The 19,392-nt window shown below is 39.7% G+C and overlaps 1 protein-coding gene across 1 annotated transcript in view; it reads right to left on the bottom strand.

Annotated features, from left to right (window-relative positions):
• Nucleotides 1-19,392, bottom strand: part of LOC124721224 (tyrosine-protein phosphatase 69D) — a 459,889-nt gene that overhangs the window by 318,500 nt on the left and 121,997 nt on the right. Inside the window, exons 7-8 of the mRNA XM_047246080.1 lie at nt 11,080-11,263; nt 2,977-3,203 (exon numbers count right to left, since the gene is read on the bottom strand). Of these exons, the coding sequence (XP_047102036.1) occupies nt 2,977-3,203; nt 11,080-11,263 (411 nt within the window). The remainder of the gene's footprint in view (nt 1-2,976; nt 3,204-11,079; nt 11,264-19,392) is intronic.

Consider the following 19,392-nt stretch of genomic DNA (forward strand, 5'->3'; position numbering starts at 1 on the left):
AATCACAATTACTCCCTGTTCTGTCAAATATTTTAAGAATGTAATTACCTCCGTCAAAGCAAAAACTCTTGTGTACTTGATAACATCTCAAGTAAGGCACTAAAATCCTGTTCTTCATACGCATGCCGTGTGTTCAGTCACATATGCAATACATCACTATCACATGAGATATTTTCAGATAGACTGAAATATGCTATGGGCAGACCCCCTTACATAAAAGCAGTAAGGCAGTTATTAATAATTACTGACTAGTCTTATTACTTACCTGCTTCTTGAAGGTACTGGAAAAGATCGTGTATGCACAAACCATAACACATCTTATTAAAAATATGATACTTAGTTTCAATCTCCATTGCAAAGGGGTTTCACCACAGGTCATGTTATTTTATAATTCATTAATCAGCTCAAATGAAATTTAAAAGACAAAATTTTTCCAGCTGGTAGTTTCAGTGACTTGTCAAAAGCATTTGATTGTGCAATTCACACTATTACATAGAAACTCAAATATTATGACATTTAACTAAGAAGATGCAGAACATAGCATTCAGAGGCACAGAGTGTGTACACAGCAAAACAGACTCTTCAGAATGGAGAATAATCACTACAAATATACTATAGGGATCAATGCTGAGGCCACTCTTGATCTCGTTATACCGGGTGGTTATAATTAAACTTTCCCTGCTTAACACATTATAACACGGAAACTAATTACCGTACATGTACCAGACTTTGCAGCATTAATGTCACGAACATGGGGGAAGAGAAATAATGCAGAATCAATTCAACTGAAACATTTTTAATGTGCTGCTATGGTACATCATACCATTAAATACCAGTACCGTTACTGCTACAAAAGGGGCTCAATATGATGCCCATCAGTGTCCAGGAGATACTGAAAGTGCTGGATTGCATTCTGCACAGCAGAACAAAGCATGTCCTTGGGTATGCTGGCTACCTCTCTTGATATGCTGTGCTTCAGATCACTACATGTGTGAATGTTTGCCCTGATAAAACCTGCCCTTCAGGTAGCCCTAAAACCAGAAATCACAAGGAGTGAGATCAAGTGATCACGTTGGCCAAGCATTTGGAAATGATTGGCTGATAATTCAATCATTTTCAAATGTGTTTCAGAGGAGCTGGCGAACTTTACGAGCGATGTGCAGTGTGGCCCCACCATCTTGCTTGAAAACGGCTGACTTCAATGTGTCTCTCACCTGTACGGCAGGTATGCAGCCATGAAGCCACCCCATACGGTGACACATTCACCATACAGAGGACCTTCATGCACAGTAAATTAAGATCCGCACACTCAGCAATTGTGTGTGTTCACCTCACCCATCAGAGAAAAATGAGCTTTGTCTGTCCATAGGATGGTCCAGAGCCAGCCCTCGTCAAATTTAATCCTCGCGAGAAAGTGGAAAGTGAAGCCACCACACCCGTTGTGCATTATGAGGTGCAAGCTGCTGCACGATATGGATCTTGTACGGATACCATTTGAGAATGGTACGAAGCACCTTCCATACAGTGGACCACGGGATGTTTAACTGTCATGACAAAGCAGGCGCACTGCCTAACGATCAGGAATTGTGCAGCATTGTCTGTCATAACAACAGCGATTTCATCAACCACCTGTGGTGCAACTGATCGTCAGCCTCTTCCCCGAGCAACATCCAGTTCTCCCGTCAATTTGAACTACTACATCGTGCTCAGCACAGCAGGTAGAGAAAGAGTACCCTTCCATAATCCTTTCAGCTGGTGATATTCTCGAAGTGCAGCTGCAGCATTACTGTTGGTTTGATAATAGAGCTTCACCAATAACACCGTGCTCGTTTTGTCCAAGCTCACGTTCACACATTCACAAGTGCACTGCGACTGGTCAGGTGTTTGAGACTATGGACCACGATAACTGATCACGGCACCTGGTGGTCATAGATGGAACTGGACGGTGGCATAGTGACCCAATGAAATCTTGCACTCCATACTCTGTACATTAATGCTACCAAGTTTTGAACTCATATGGTAACTAGTTTCCATGTTTAACATGTTAAATAGGGAAAGTTTAATTATAACCACCTGGTATATAAATGACCTGTAATTACAGATTTGGTTCTATCATTGACTTGGGAGATGAACAGCAGGTAAACTGTGACTATCCTTTGATTTTGATTTTCTAGTGGCTTCTCTAATATGAACTTTTTTGTCTTTCAGATTTCAGATGCTGTTTAGCCATTAGCAATGAGAGTGACTTTCCTGGAACAAGTCTACAATGAAATTACTGAAAGACTGGTTAATATGAATAACACAAAAGAAATTGTGGACAAGGACAAATTAATGATATATGGATTCCACCAATGGCAAAAACAATGGTGACGAAACTTAAATACGGGATGGCAATGGACAGTTCTTACACCAACCAATCAAACTGGGTAAAATCCAACCACTTTGGAAATGACCAATGAGAGAAATGCACTGTGATGCAAAAATATACCTACAGATTGAGGGGTGGACCAGTAGAACAATTAGTACAAGGAGATCCTCAAAAAATGCAAGGAAAACACATTAGTGAAACACCAAAAGGAAGAAATGTTAGTGGATAACAACCAATACGTCCAAGGATCACCCATCAGGTGAATTCTAAAAAATGACAGACGGAAATCCTGAATAATTTTATTGCTGTTAAGAATAGCAGCAATACATTAGCAAAGGTAACAACAGCATGCCAATGTAAGCGGCTAAAGGGGTTAGAAATAGTGAAAAAATGTTGATCTAATACATCACTCGAGATCTAAAAAGGTTTACAGATTACTAAACCTAATACCACTGTACACACACACACACACACACACACACACACACACACACACACACACACACACTTGAATCAGCAATTTAAATGTCGCATTAGAAAGCAGTTGTGCTATTATTTGTACAAATACACTTTCATGCCACTCACTACACATCAATAATATCACATACCTTGAAGTGATACGTTGTATCTGAAAGAAGATCTACAAACAGATAAACATTCATTTGGTCAGCTGAGCTTATTGACTCTTGCCTGTAGGTTGTTGTTCCATTATTTTGCAGAACAAGATGATAGTAATGGATGTGATCTTTTAATTCAGCTGGAGGTAAAGACCACCCAATTGTAATTGAATTTATTGTGACACCTTTAACAGATACTTCAGGCACAAAGTCTGGATCTGAAATAATACAAAGATTATACAGTGACAATCAACTAAGCAGCTCATGGCATCTAATTCCTCTCCCTTTATATGTAATTAACCCATATGACTAAAAATGCTTGCCACTGACTGACATTACACCATAAAACTTATTTTTATTAGATGTCGCACAAATGAAACCTTTACATGTACACGAGAAAGTTTAATACTGATATTTTCTTTCGAGACAATTTTCCTGTACAAGTGTTAGTAGTTTTCTTCACCTTGTAAAAACAACTCCCTCATTCGCATTTCATGTGATGGACGATTATCACAATATCAGCTATCAAGAGTTAAATGTAAATGTTTAGTCACCCTAACAGACACCTACATTAACGTAGCAGGAAAATTGTAACAACGAGAAGGATATGCAAGGCTAGACTAAAGTAATACCACAGGTTAAGTGTGCAGCAATATAGGAATCATTAGAATTGAAGAACTATAATTAACTCTCACTTCGGAATTCAGTGTGCTGTGAATCCCCACATCCTGCAATCAGGGCCTGTGAACGTCTTAAAATAGAATCCAAGAGGCCATAGATATGTAGAAATGCATAGCCATGTGATGAAATCCATTAACAAACTTTTCTGAAGCTTCCAACTGTGTCAACTGATTAAATTTCCAAAGGCTTTTGGCCAAATTCTCTTAGGCCACTGTTTAACAATTGATAAGACAATACATTTATGAAAATTATAAAATCACAGATGCACATCAAACAGTATTTTTTGACATAGTCATCTTGATTCTCAGTGCACTCTGTGAGCTGAGGGATGTGCCTTCTGATACCCTCATCAAAAATGTCTCCTGTACCTCTTTGCCCCCTTGTTTGACAGCACTCTGACTCTCATTGTCCATGGAAAACCTCTTACAACTCGCAAACAACTTTAGAGAGAGAAAAAAAACGAAAATTTAAAAGTTCCAGATCAAGGCTGTGAGTGGTGCGGGTGATGTCCCATGATTGAATTAATCCAAGAGTTGGTATCAATGGCTCCGTGGGGACGCGCACTATCATGCAACAAGCACATGCCCTTCATTAATGTCTCCCTTCCTTTGTCCTGCATTGTCCTCCATAGATTTTTTAGGATTTCATACCACTGTCCATCATTAATTGTTTCCTATGGGGCAAAAATCCAACGAGAAGACTTCCTGTATGCTCACAAAAGACAGGAGCGATGATTTTTCAAAAGGAAACAACGGTTTTGAATTTTTTACCCAGTGGTGGGAGGTATGTCGCCACTGCATCGATTATATTTTCGCCTCAGGGATGTAGTGGGTCACTCATGTTACGTTGCCAGTCACAACTGGGTCGAGGATCCGTTCATCTTTCACTTCAAAGAGCTTGAGAAATTTCCAGGAAGATGCAATTCTGTTAACTTTGTATTTATCTTTGAATTGTTTTGGTGCCCACCTGGGAAACAGTTTTCAAAAACCAAATGGTCCTGTAATGATTTCATGCAGAAGCAATCTGGAGACTTCAGGAAACATTGTTTTCACTTTTGTCAAGACAACTGACAGTCACCATGAATAAATTTTTGATCTTGTTCTGAACCTCATCAGCCATGATTGAAGCATGTCCACTCCTTTGTTCTGCCAGCTTTAAACTTACGTCACTTGTACACATTAGCAGAATTCTTGAAACTACCCTCATAAACAGATTTGATTTTGTTAAAAATCTGGAACATTACATTTCCATCTGCAAGACAAAACTGGATAATGCTCCTCATCTTAAAGTTTGTGGAATTTGGAACAGAGACACTCATTTCATCATGGCACTAGAACAAGAGTTTTCAGTCGACAAATGAGTGTGCATTCTACTACCAACATCTTGCCCTTGAATGCAGTGCTGCCAGCTTTGGGAAAAAAATACCCTTCAATCATCAGAGACTCAGAAGTGTTCTTACCTTCTGGACATGCCGTGATTAACCATGGACTGTGATGAAGAAGTTTCCAGGCAATCTCATTCCAGATTATTTTATGAGTAATGTATCAAGATGGACCACACAGATGAGGAAAGCAATGGTACCTGTAAGTCTTCAAAGAAGGTTTATGCGATCCTCATCATATGTTAGGCCATTGTCCTGTTGAGTTATCTTTACATGAGCAGTCTCTTGGGCACTAAATCCTTCCTGATGCAGTGATTCACATTCCGACTACACTCAATATATAGGAGTCAAGATCACATTGTATCCAATAATGTTCCAAACTATCACACTTTGTGGGGATATCATTCACTTCTCAACAACACTTGCTGCCACTTTCAGTCCCACAGTAGCATTAATGCTTATGAAGCCATCACTGCAGTACAAGTTGATGCAAGAATTGTTTCAAAACATTATACTTTGCTACTCAGCATGCCAAAGACTGCATTCATGTGCACATTGCAGTCATGGGCATATGTAGTTTATAGATAATCGAAGTTGCAATGGCACAGGTCTTCTATCCAGCTCACAGTAAGTAACATTAGACCACTGATGGAGAGAAGCCCATGAGCGATACACTGTTCACAGTGAATCAACAACTGTGGACAAAGCTCTACAGTCAATTGTTGCCACATGGACAAGATGGCAAACATCCCATGCTGTGGTCACACTCCATAGACATCTATCATAATAGTATGATGTGTACAAGCTGAAAAATCATAATATGGGGTTGGGTTGGGTTGTTTAGGGAGGAGACCAGACAGCGAGGTCATCGGTCTCATCGGATTAGGGAAGGACGGGGATGGAAGTCGGCCGTGCCCTTTCAAAGGAACCATCCCGGCATTTGCCTGGAGTGATTTAGGGAAATCATGGAAAACCTAAATCAGGATGGCCAGACACGGGATTGAACAGTCGTCCTCCCGAATGCGAGTCCAGTGTGCTAGCCACTGCGCCACCTCGCTCGGTATCATAATATGCCAGACCCATCTACAAATAGATTTAATCTCAGAGATCGTAATAATAAACAGAGCTCTGTCACCAGTAGATGCTGAAGGATGCTGGTGCTCCATCTGGGTGTGGAGAGTCAAGGAGCCCAAATATGATGATGCAGGAAACACAAGAGGAGGGGGGGGGGGGGTTGCTATCTCCCCCATAGGCTGATTTATTTGCACAACTACCAGAAGTTGATATCAATGGAATGGAGGGAGTAAGTAAATGACATGGCCACAGTTGAGGCAAAATTCAATACCACTGGGCCATGATTAATCAGAGATCTTAAGCTGCTCACTTTGGCTATCAAAGGGGGAGGGGGGTGGGGTGGGAGGCAGGTCATCTCCAAAACTGACACAGAATGGTGGCTGCTCACATGGGGTGTTCCCATGAAGTGGCCAATCACACCAGTCTAAATTAAGTTGTTCGTACAACTGAAAGACACATGCCCAAGTCATCAGCATTTAGAGCTCCATATTGAGGGTGGGAAATATAGCTTCATATCACAACAGCAGACCACAATTTTTAACTTCCTCAGGCATTAAATCCCCCTCACAAGTAAGGATGAATACCCAACCGTTAACCTTGTGGTCTGGTAGGCCTTGGCATACATGACAATGGAGTGGACCCTACTCTTCTCCAGATGTGTGTGTGTGTGTGTGTGTGTGTGTGTGTGTGTGTGTGTGGTGCTCCTCTGCCTGCAGTAGTAAGTCCCAATTAAAAATTAAATCTCATACAATGTTCCAACTCTTATAGGGTGTTACAATGACAAGTATGTCAACAAGTTTCTTCTAAGAGAGTAATGCTCAGGACTGGATAGGAGTTGGTGTGGGTAGGAGTTGGTGTTCCAATTAAGAGGGAGGAAGTTTCTCCAAATACATTTTTGATATTATAGACAAATAATATTGGATTAGTTGTTAGAAAGGACCTTCCATCAGTTCAATTCCAAACCAGGGATTGGGGGGAGTAAGTGTCTATAAGTTGTTTGGTTTTCTTTTCCTACTATGGTGTGGCCAAGGAGGAAAGTTCTTGAGGTCATAATGATCTCCACTGAAACATTCAGATCTGTCCAGAGAGACTTTCGGGGCGTCACAACCAATGACTGATAACTCTTTTAGATAATCAAAGGACAATGGCTTAAAAAGACAAAACTGGTTGTGAAACAACTGAAAGATTAATTAACAATAGCTTCAGTGAGAAAAAATACCTCATTCAATCCAGGTGCTACCACCACATGAACTGACTACTATGCTGGGTATTGGGCAACTTTATGGCCTATACTTCTGTAAAAAGCTTGCAAAAGTAGAGGTCAGACCCAGATGAAGGTATCACACACGAGTTAACCAAGATGAGTGTAGTAACAATACACAAACAAATGAAGTGGAACAACCATAATCGATATCCTATAAACAACCCAGGTTGTGATAAGGAGTGTACATGGACTGCAAACAACAGTGCAACTTGGTATTTTTCACATCAGCAAATCATTGCAAAAGATGAAAGAAGCAATAAATGACAGATAGAGCCCTAACACTTTGGATACGTAATCTGGCACTGAGCCAACAAGCAACATTAAACTAAGACTGGAATACAACACAAGTTTCCATATCAGGTTAGACTCCCTGGGGACGTTTGGGTGTTCACAAAGGATGGCAATATAAACAGTTACAGGCGTCTTTGATTTCATGGAGATTGTCACAGTAGTCAGCTGGTTAGGTGTGCACATTAAAAGTACAATTATATGCTTATGATGAGATGTGTCATGATTTATCCCAACACCTTAGCAAAGGCTGGAGGAATGTAATTTAACTAGTAATCTCATACTGGCCAATGTTATAACATGCCCTACTGTTTTGTACCTATTCTTACTCATACATTTTAAATATGCAAAATGAATTCAAGTTAAATTTAACTAGTACCTGAAAACATTATAGTTGTCCACCATGAATTAGCTGTTGAGGGTGTCAGATTGATGGAAAACTCACTCTTGTGAAGCTGTTACTATATGGTTGCTGTAAATGGTGAGTGTGAGATCCTACACCATCAATCCCTGTACCAGCTAATTACCTTGTCAACCAAATGTTAAATCTTATCTTTGTATAAAAGCCATTTTCTTGTGTTGTCTGGCACTGTCATTCTCAAGGAGAGGATGATCCACATGTGGATGAACTCTTTGCATTCTAAACTCAATTACAGTACATTGCTTCCACACACCTTCACAGTTACACCACACCGTCACATTACACGCTACAATGCTACAATTCAGAGCCCTCTAGCAGAAGAGGGCTGCAAATATGTACACAAGAAGAATAAAGATATAGAATATCAACAACGCCTGTTTTATCTAAAAAGCTTTAAGAGTTTTCACATAAAAAATTCAGAAGCGCTATTTCAGCAAGCCCTCATACAGTAGTGGGAAATGGTATAAAGGTATGGAAATCTGTAGGAAAATTAACATTGTTGGTTGGAATAGATGCACACAGTGTATATGCAATATGAGATCCAGGATAATGACAAATGTGGTCAAATGGTGTCGCATATAATGTCAGTAGACATCAATGATTCAGGTGGTAGAAGGTGGAACTCAGTATAAAGGCAGTCAGCTCTATGCACTGTTAGTGTATGTGTATATGACTTCCCTACAGATAGGAAACAGACACCATTAGTGACAGTGCATATTGTGTACATAAACCATGACTGCGACATAGCCACACTGAAAACAGTTGTTGCACAATGAAAAAGCAAAAATTGGTGCGTAGAAGGAAATAGGACTCTCTAATTGTCAAATCGCCAAGAAGCTAAACTGTTCAAGTACAGTGAATTATAATTTTGTTAGATTCAGTGCACGATATGGACAGGACGGAAAATATGAACAAAGTAGAAAATTATTTAAGGCATCAAAATGGTTACTTTTGCACAGAGCAAGGGCCACAGACTGTTATTCTTCTCAACTTGTTGCTGATTTGCACGTGTGGCAAATTTTGTCAATTGAAAACAACTTGCATTCAAGAAACAACTGTAGAAACCTGCTCTAACACTCGAACACAGACAGACTTGACTGGAGTTTGTTGAAAAACTTATGTCATGGAATTGAGAATGGGATAAAGTGATCTTCAGTGATGACACGTAGTTTAATTTAGATGGTCCAGATGGATTTCAGTAAGACTGGAATGAGCAGAGAATAGAGCGAAAGGTAAGAATGATCAGAAATTTTGGTGATGAAAGTGTTATGATTTGCCAGCATTTTGCACTAGCGATAAAACATGCAATGCTTTGGCGAACACTAGAACAAACTCTAATACTGTATGTACACCTGAGATGCTACAGACAGACTGGATCAAAATGTATGAGGACCTAGGGAACGAAAGTCTAATGTTTCATCAAGATAATGCATTTGTGCAGGTTTCTGCACAAAGAAAAATGGTTTGACAATAAAGATATTGATATCTTGCCCTGGCCTCCAGGTAGCCTGGATATTAATCCCATGGATAACCCTTGGGGAATACTTGCAAAGCATGTTATCACAATGAAGGCAATTTGAGGTCTTATGCGAGCTGAAAAGAGTAAAACGAGAAGAGTACATGATAATTTCATTGCAAAAACTACAAACACTAAAAAAATCAATGCTGAGAATTTTTGATGTAATTAGGAAGAATGGAGTTGGACAAAGCACTAACAATGCAATAACACAACAGGACATGAGTACCTTTATACCCTTTTCCATCCAGGAAATGCTAATGCCGTATTTTGTTACTCATGTTATGAAAGAAACTATGCAATTCCATCATGACTGTTTATGTCTTATATGTATCTACTACTTCCATGTTCCATAATAAATTCAATACAGGTATGCTTCAGACACTACTTTCCTAGAAATCCTGCCTTCATACTGATTTCACTACTGTATGTGATGAAGCAATACTTTTTTCCATGCAGTCTTACACTCTCTTATATCACACTAACTTCTGCATTAAACATTATAATCAGAGTCATACAGCTAGAGTAACAAATTTCATTTTTCCTCATTCCCTGTCTTTGCAGACTGTCAGTAAACCAATCACAAAATAGATATTTAAAATTTAAACAGGAAACAAACAGTATTTACTTATATTTAAGCATGAAGTTTACAAAAACTTCTTTAAACTGCCAGGTATGTTGAGGCACAGACTGTTCAACGACTCTTGTTTACTTACTATTATGTCATGCCCTTAACTTTAAAAGTCAGTGATGAAAAAAAAATCAGATAATTCTGACACATTTGATCCTGCAAGAGTTCTGTTCAGATGCTGGCTCCCCAATAGATTAAACAGGTACGTTGTATTAACGGACTTTTTTCATTTAACCCTTCACTACCAATTTTTTTCAGAGTGAAAGGTGTTAATGTATGATTATTTTGATGTCATCATCAAAAGTAACAGTATGAAAAAATTATTTCCCACCATTTCATTTTCCAGTGTGGTGAGGGATAGGAAATGTGTGTCCCACTGTTGTTTTGTCACAGATCCTATATGTCCCTGTGGTTGTGAAATCCTATACTTTCATTTACGATATATATTTTCAGAAAGGCTCTTGGATCATATTTTTGATTATAAATATTTGTTATTTCAGTTGATTATTCCCAATGACAAGCTCATTATAATTACATGCAAATTCGGTCTTTCAAGTGACAGTCACAATGATTCTCTTATGTGTGATACAATGTGGAACAGTTTTTGCACAAAGAAATTTGACACATGGTACAAAGCAATACTGTGCACCAAATTCCCACTGGTTCTCTGATAACCTATTGTTGGACACATGTCACAATGGTGGTGAAAAGTGTTAAGCTTGCTTATAACCATGGGAAAGGACTAGGTCTGTGCAATGGAGACAACAATTTCGACACACAGGACACACAAATCCTCATGATGAAATTTTAGAACTAATTTCCAGAAGATAAAACTTACCTTTTTCTAATGTACTGACTGGTGTTGGATAAGTATAAAAATTACTTGTTCCAATGGAGTTTTTTGCATAAAGGCGTAGAAAATATGCTGTATTGGGTTCAAGATCTTTTATCACATAGCTTGTGTTACCGCCTCCAATTTTCTCCTGATTGAACATCCACTGGACAGTTCCATTCTTCATGTGCTATACCACAAGAAATAAGTAATGAGTGTTTTTTTTCCTACCAGCTACAACATCACCCAAAAATTTTCTTATAATACAAAAATACTTCATATCTTCTACTACCAAACAACAAACTACAACTGACAATAAAACAAGCAATATGTATTCATCAGATAATATAATACCTCAAGGTCTCTTTCAGTCAGCTGCCTCTGAAAAACAACAAAAGAAGTGTAGAAAGAGGGGGGGAATCACTCACAGAAATGGCAACAAAATGAATTAACAGATGTACAACAACAGCTCCATGTCCATGTGTAGGGAAGCCAGTAACGAACATCAATGAACTGTCTATGATTAATACAATATTTATAGAAAGAGCAACCATATCATGTGAAGCATTTTGGTAACAGCTGGATGTTGCAACTTTTTCCTGGAGACTGAACAGTCGGTCTTTTCATATAATTCATTGGAACAATTTGTCTATTTTAATACTGGCTGCATAGTATCATTTGCCCAGGCTGTAAACAATAGATCAATGTTACTGAAATATGCCGATCACAAGATGTTAGTTGTGTTCCGATACTGGCAGCAAAAATAATTTCTACCTGAAAAATATACAGCCTAATCTCTCTGTACGCAAACTTTAGTTTAGGTTATCCAGGAAACACTATTCACTGAAAACTGGCATGTCACTGTCAACAGATCTGTTGTTGTGGTCCTCAATCCAAAGAATTGTTTGATGCAGCTCTTCATGCTAGTATATACTGTGCAAGTCTCTGCATCCCTATGTAACTACTGCAACATACCTTCTTGCTGTGCTCATCCCTTTGTTTACTACTACAATTTTTACACCCTTACTTCCTTCCATTATTAAAATGAGAACTCATTGATGCCTCAGGATGTGTCATACAAACCAATCTTTTTGTTTTAGTCAAGTTGTGCAATAAATTGCCATCCCCCCACCCCCTCCCCCAAAAATTTAGATTCAGTACCACTTCATTTACTATTTGTGCTACCTGTCTACTGTTAATTATTCAAAAGGTTTTATTTTCTTGTCTGCACTGCTTGTCATCCACAACGCACCTCCAGACAAATGCCTTTAGAAAACACACTTAAATTGATATTAGATGTTAACAAATATCTCTTTTTTTTAGGAATATTTCTTATGCGGTTGCCACTCTCTGTCTTGTATCCTCTCTACTTGGGACATCTTCAGTTGTTTTTGTGGCCCAAATAACAAAATTCATCTTCTACTTTTAGTTCCTCATTTCCTAATCTAATTCTCTCAGAATCATCTGATTTAATGTGACTGCACTCCACTACCATTGTTTTCTTTTGTTCATGTTCATCTTATAGTTTCTTTTCAGGACTATACATTCCATTCAAATGTTTTTCCAAATCCTTTGCAGACTCTGATTAAATTACAATGACATCAACAAATCTCAAAGTATTTATTTCCTTTCCTTCTCAACAACCTGTGGCTCTTTCAACTTATCCAGATCTCATCTCCTTAATTTCCTACCTTTTTGTAATTTCTGAAGTTTTATTCTACAGTTCATAACCAATACATTGTGGTCAGAATCCACATCTGCCTCTGGAAAGGCCTACAGTTTAAAACCTATATCTTTGAGGCACACTAACATCCCCACTTCAGCAAGCTCCACACTATGCAATTAACGTTCACCAACTAAAAGGACTCCTCTTGCTCTGTTCCTTGTATCCACAGAGGGACATGTTGAAAAGTAATGCCTCCGAATTATGAAAGACCACTTTGTTAATGCCCTCACTGTAGAATGTCTGACTTTGACTTTGTTGACAGAACCACAATCACAGCTCTGCTTGCATAGCTTCATCACTATCAAAATGGTGTTCTCGAAGGTGTTCTTTAAGTTTTGAAAATAGATGAAAATTGGATAGGGCCAAGTCGGACGTGAATGGAGGATGAGAAATGACAGTGAACCCAAAATGTCAAACTGTTGCTGATGTTACAGTGCTTATGTGTGGTCTGGCATTGTCATGCTAAAGGACAGGTGCTTCACGTGCAGAGGAGCTCTTCAAATTTGAAACCTGATTACAGCATGCCGTTTCTCGTGCACCAACATAGTTACGTTACACACTGCCGTATTGCAAGCTACAATTCGGAGCCCGTCTAGTAGCAGGGGGCTGCAAATATGTAGACATAATAAACAAAGATGCAGAATGTTAATAACATTTGTTTTATTTAAAAAGCCTTATGAGTTTTCCCATAAATTGGGGGGCATTATTTTTCAACACGCCCTTGTAGTATGAAGGCTGCTCTTCCACATATCATGTGACATGGGTAAACCTTTCCCACTGAAGCATTTGAGTGCACTGGCTAGCACTTCAGAAAATGCCCAGCAGCTATTTACTTCACTATGAAAAGTTCCCTTCTCCTTTATACCCCTTATCAAGCAATAATACCCTTGAGAAACTCAACTATATCTTTTACTAGAGCTTTGATCACCTCTCATTGTGCACTATGATAAGGGACATTCTGCACAAAATGCTACACTCATTCCACTTATCACTCAACCTACATAGTATCCGAATCCATCACTATGCAAAGTCCTGCTCCCAATCCTGCCCATCAAGTGTCATTACTCTACGGATACACGAGGTGTAAGACCTGTTATATGCAGCCATCCGTCATCATCTACTGCAGTATAGTGACAGGTATTTCCTACCCATTTGAAAGTAGAACCATACCGGAAAGCAGTCAGCTTATGTATCAGATGAGCTGCATTTACTGTGAAGTGTATTTTATGAGTCTGACAACTGTTTAACTGTACGAATACCCACCACTAAAGTGCAACTAACTGTGATTCAGCCGTACTGTAGCTCAACATGCTCCACTCCATAGTACCAGTGACTTCAACAGCTAATCTGAAATCCATGGCATTTGCAGCTTCCCCCCCCCCCCTCCCCCTCCCCCCCCTGCTCCGCCTCCCACAACAGTGCTACCTCCTCCGAACCTGAACCACGCTGATGGCAGGTGGAACTGCCCTGTTAGTACATCCTTTGTTCTTGAAACACTACCTTAGCAGATTCTCCTTTCTTTTAGTACTGGCTAGGTACTACCCTTTCCTTTTGATCTGGAATTACACCCGACTTACCAGAATTAATCCACATTTTGTCACTGCAGCTTTCATGTCCAAATAATTCCCTAGCACTCTCCCCCCCCCCCTCCCCCCCCCCCACCCACACACACACACACACACACACACACACACACACACACATACAGTCAGATTAAAAGGAGGGAGGGAGGGGCAGTTAGTTTTCTTATCTATTAGGTGTACCACATGTAGTTTATCTTTTAGTCAAATTGAGATAGATAGTCTCCTTGAGTTAGTACAGGTAAAGGTTATACTTGACAGCCAAAATACATCAATAGTTGGTTCCTTCATCGACCCTCTGCCTAAGATGATACCTGAAACGTATTTGTAAACTGTGAATGTGGTACCACAGCAGCTATACAATTTACTGGAAACATGAAAATTTATGCTGCACTGGAAGTTGACCCCGTATTTCCTGGTTGCAGCAAACGGTCACCTTAACCACTATGGCTAACTGAGCACGCTTCCAGGATCGACCCAAATCTCCAGATGTCCCAGTGTCATTGCACTGAACTTACAAACACTGTCAAATACAAACACTGCACTAATGTAAGATGATCCATTTCCTGAAAGAATCAAAGATAACTTGAGTCTCATTCACAATATGTACCCAACTCATTCAATTATAGTTGGTGGTGACTTCCACCCACCTTTGATATGATGATGAAAATAAACATTTAAAGTCAGTGGTTAGCATAAAACATCATCCAAAATTGCACTAAATACTTTCTCTGAAAATTATTTCCAGCAATTAGTTCAGGAGTCCACTCGAAGTTTACATGGTTGCCATAACATATGAGACCTCTTAGCAACAAATAACCGTGAGCAAATATGATTTAGTGACCACAAGATCACTGTAGCAAGACTGAATACCATAACACCTAAATCCACCAAAAATAAAACTACGTAAGTGTAGATGAGATGTGGCTTAAATTCCAAGAAATAGTATCAGTGGCAATTGAGAAATTTATACCAAACAAATTAATAAGAGACGGAACTGATTCCCCATGGTATACAAAACAGGTCAGAACACTGTATTTCTAGATTTTCAGAAGGATTTGAACATTGTTTCTGACAAGCGGGTTCTACTCCAACTGCGTGCCTATAGAGTATCATCTCAGTTGTATGACTGGATTCATAATTTACTGTCAGAAAGATCACAGTTCGTAGTAACTGACAAAGTCATTGAGTATAACAGATGTGATGTCTGGTGTTCCCCAAGGAAGTGTTGTAGGCCCTCTGCTGCTCCTAATCTATATAAATGATTTAGGGAGACAATCTGAGCAGCCATCTTAGACTGTTAGCAGATGATGCTGTCATTTACCATCTAATAAAGTCATCAGAAGATAACCAAATTGCAAAATGACTTAGACAAGATACATAGATCAACTGAAACTTTATGACCACTAACCACCGCGACATTGGATGCCACCTGGTGGTGTTGCGAGCACGTGATGCAGCAACTAAAGTATGTAAGTGGAGCAGTCACAGACAGGGGATCACCCTAACAAAGATATGGGCTACAAATGGGGAAATCCATTGAGATAAGCGACATCAACAAAGGGCAGATTATTATTACAAAGAGTCTGTGAACGAGTATCTCAAAATTGGAGAAGGGCATTGAATGTTCAGCTACTGTCGTGAACATCTACAGAAACAGGTAGAATGACAGTGAAACTACCACTAGGAGCTAAATGGCTGGACAACCACGACTCTTCACAGAATGTGGGGTTTGGAGGATTGTCTGCTCTGTAAAGTAGGATAGATACTGATCTGTGGCATCTCTACCGAAAGAGCACAATGCTGATACTTTGTGTTTTGGAGCACACTGTGCATTGTACATCGTTGAACATTGAGCTCCACAGGAGATCCTTCTTACGTGTTCACATTTTAACACAACGACATCATCAAATATGACTGCAGTGGGCTCGAGACCATTGTTATTCAACTTTCGACCAATGGAAATGAGTCAGCTCTTCAGGTGAATCACATTTTTGCTACACTATGTCATTGATCATCTCCACAAATGCCGTCATGGACGCGAACGGCAGCTCAATACGTGCATGCAGCGCGCCATGGAAGCAGGGTAGTGGGAGCAGTATTACGCCATGGAAAAAATTTTCCTGCGCTTGCATGGGGCCTGTGGTAATAACCGGGTACATGTTGACAGCTGCGAACCCCCTTCATCCCTTCATGCTTGACGTCGGCCCCGACGGAGATGGCATCTTTCAGCAGTATAATTATCTACGTCTCGGAGCCAGAACCACGCTACAGAGGCTTGAGGAGCATTATACTGAACTCACGTTGATGTCTCAGCAATTTTTTTGTCTCGGAGCAGTTGTATAGATGTAGATGTAATTCTTTCTTATTAAAAATACTGTAGGGTTTGGTAGTTCAATAGGTAAGGGACTACTTTATGTTGTAACGTCTAATGTTCAATACCCAGATGGTCCTAGGATTTCTTCTGTTGCTTATAACTTCTTTCACATCTGGCAGAGATTTGTTCATGTGAAAAATGTCAAAAGTGCACCATGGTTTGGAGGTCATGTTAAGCTGTAGGTCCCCCTATACATGATTGAGTAGGTCCATTTATAGTCTGAGAAAGCTAAGAAAATAACACCTTCTGTAGAATCATTCCTAGTAAAGCAATTTGGTGTTCAAACCAACCATTGAGCTGAGGACAGATACTCTGCTATTAAAATACCATAGCCACTTGTTTAATTAGATGGACATTCACCCATTGATCAGATGTGATTGCCACATTACCAGGTGCACAATTATGAAATATGGATTTATGTCTAAAAAAAAAAAAAAATTTAAATTCAGAAGAATGACAAATAGTGCTTTATTCAAAGTATGCTCCATAGTTTATTATACATTTTTCCTATCTTTTAGGCGATTTGTTAATGCTAAACCAGTAAAAATTTTCCCTTTTTGCTGCAAACCATTTATCGTGCCATTTTTTCACGTCTTCGTATAAAACAATGCGCTGCTCAGAAAATGCGTGTCCCATTGATGCAAACGAGTGGTATTTGGAAGAAGCCAAGTCTGGTGAGCAAGCTGCATGGGGTAGAACTTCCCAGCCAAGTGCTTCCAACATGTCGTGAACTGGTTTTGCTTTATGTGAAGGAGCATCGTCACGAAGAAAAATGACTGTGCCCTTTTTTAAAGTAGTGAATGGGTCAAATCAGTCAATTGTTGTATTAACCATTTACCCAGGTTTTAACAGCTTGTAATAGACAACGCCCCTTTGGTTCCACCAAACACACAGCATTGTCTTTCTGCCAAAGCAATTTGGTCTTGCGGTCGATGTGGATGGTGTGGATGGTGTGTCTGGGTCTACCCATGATTTTTTGCATTTGGAATACTCAAAATAAATCCACTTCATCCCCTGTAACTATACGATACAAAAATTATTTCCTTTCTTACCGAACGAGCAAAATGTCTTGTGTTTTTACGCTTTTCCATTTACCTGTCATTCAACTCATGCGGTATCCATCTACTGGTCTTTGGAATCTTTCCCATCTCTCGTAGCCAATTGGAAACAGCTTGTTGACCAACTCCCAATTGCTCAGTAAGTTGTTTTTGAGTTTGCGAATCATCTTCGTGCAATAATGCTTCCAACCCCACATCTTACTTTTTTTTTGCAGTTTTCCACATTCCTTGTTTGTAACATTGAAGACACCATTTTTGAAATGCCAAAACCATCATTCACGTGTATCTTGTGATAGAGCATGTTCACCATAAGCTTCTTGAAGTAATTTCTATGATTCATCAGCATTTTCTCCAAGTGAAAATAAAAAAATTAATGCTGTCTGTGAATGTTCTTTGTTCAGTGTAAATTTTGACGCATATTGAACAACAACAACAACAACAACAACCACAACACAACACAACACAACACAACAATAGTGTATACTTTTCCAATTTATCACTCATGCATGTCTGACATTTGTTGATGACACAACAAAATGCGCAGTGTCAAATCTTCATACAACAAACTGTGAAATCTGTTGTCTGAAATCCGCATTTCATATTTTTACACCTTGTACCATCAAATTAAGGTAGAAAACATTATATTTGCAAGGCAAGACCATACACAAATACAAGAGCCATTCACAAATACAAAGAGTAGGTTATATAAACACAGGACTTTGCATAAGGCACAAGTATTACATGTCTGCGCACAGGTTTCACTCCTCAGATAATCTGGTTTAAGGTGCAATAGGATACGCTGGCAATAAGAGCCTGAAGTCAAGTATTCAAATCACTCAAATTTCACAGCCAAGGAAAACAACTTAAATTGCTCTAATGGCCCATGGATCAGCTTATAATTATCTGCACAACACAGCAACTAGAGTTATCACAGTTCTAGACATTACTGATTGAAAAAGTGTATCTTGTGTCTGTATGCGTGTGGATGGATATGTGTGTGTGTGTGCGCGCGCGAGTGTATACCCTTCCTTTTTTGCCCCTAAGGTACGGAGGGCTGGCTTAGGCCGGAGATGGGTTCTGCCGAAATTTTTACAAGGGTGCACACGGTGTTTGGAAGGGATAGATTGCATGCAACCGGTGGTGGAGTGTTCGTCGCTGTTAGTGGTGGTTTGTCCTGTGGTGGGGTGGAGGTGGATAGTTCCTGTGAATTATTATGGGTGGAGGTTACACTAAACAACCGAGCTAGGTTGGTAGTTGGCTCCTTTTACCGACCTCCCGACTCAGCAGCATTAGTGGCAGAACGGCTGAGAGAAGGTTTGGAATGCATTTCGCGTGAATTTTCTCAGCATGTTGTAGTCTTGGGTGGAGATTTCAATTTGCCAGATGTAGGCTGGGACACTCAGATGTTTGGGACGGGTGGTAGGGACAGAGCATCGAGTGACATTGTACTGAGTGCACTATCCGAGAGTTACCTCGAGCAATTGGACGGGGAACCGACTCGTGGGGGTGACATCTTGGACCTGCTGATGGCAGGCAGACCCGAGCTTTTCGAATCTGTATGTACAGAGCAGGGAATCA

This window comes from Schistocerca piceifrons, chromosome X (assembly GCF_021461385.2).
Source record: "Schistocerca piceifrons isolate TAMUIC-IGC-003096 chromosome X, iqSchPice1.1, whole genome shotgun sequence".
NCBI classification, from domain to species: Eukaryota; Metazoa; Arthropoda; class Insecta; order Orthoptera; family Acrididae; genus Schistocerca; species Schistocerca piceifrons.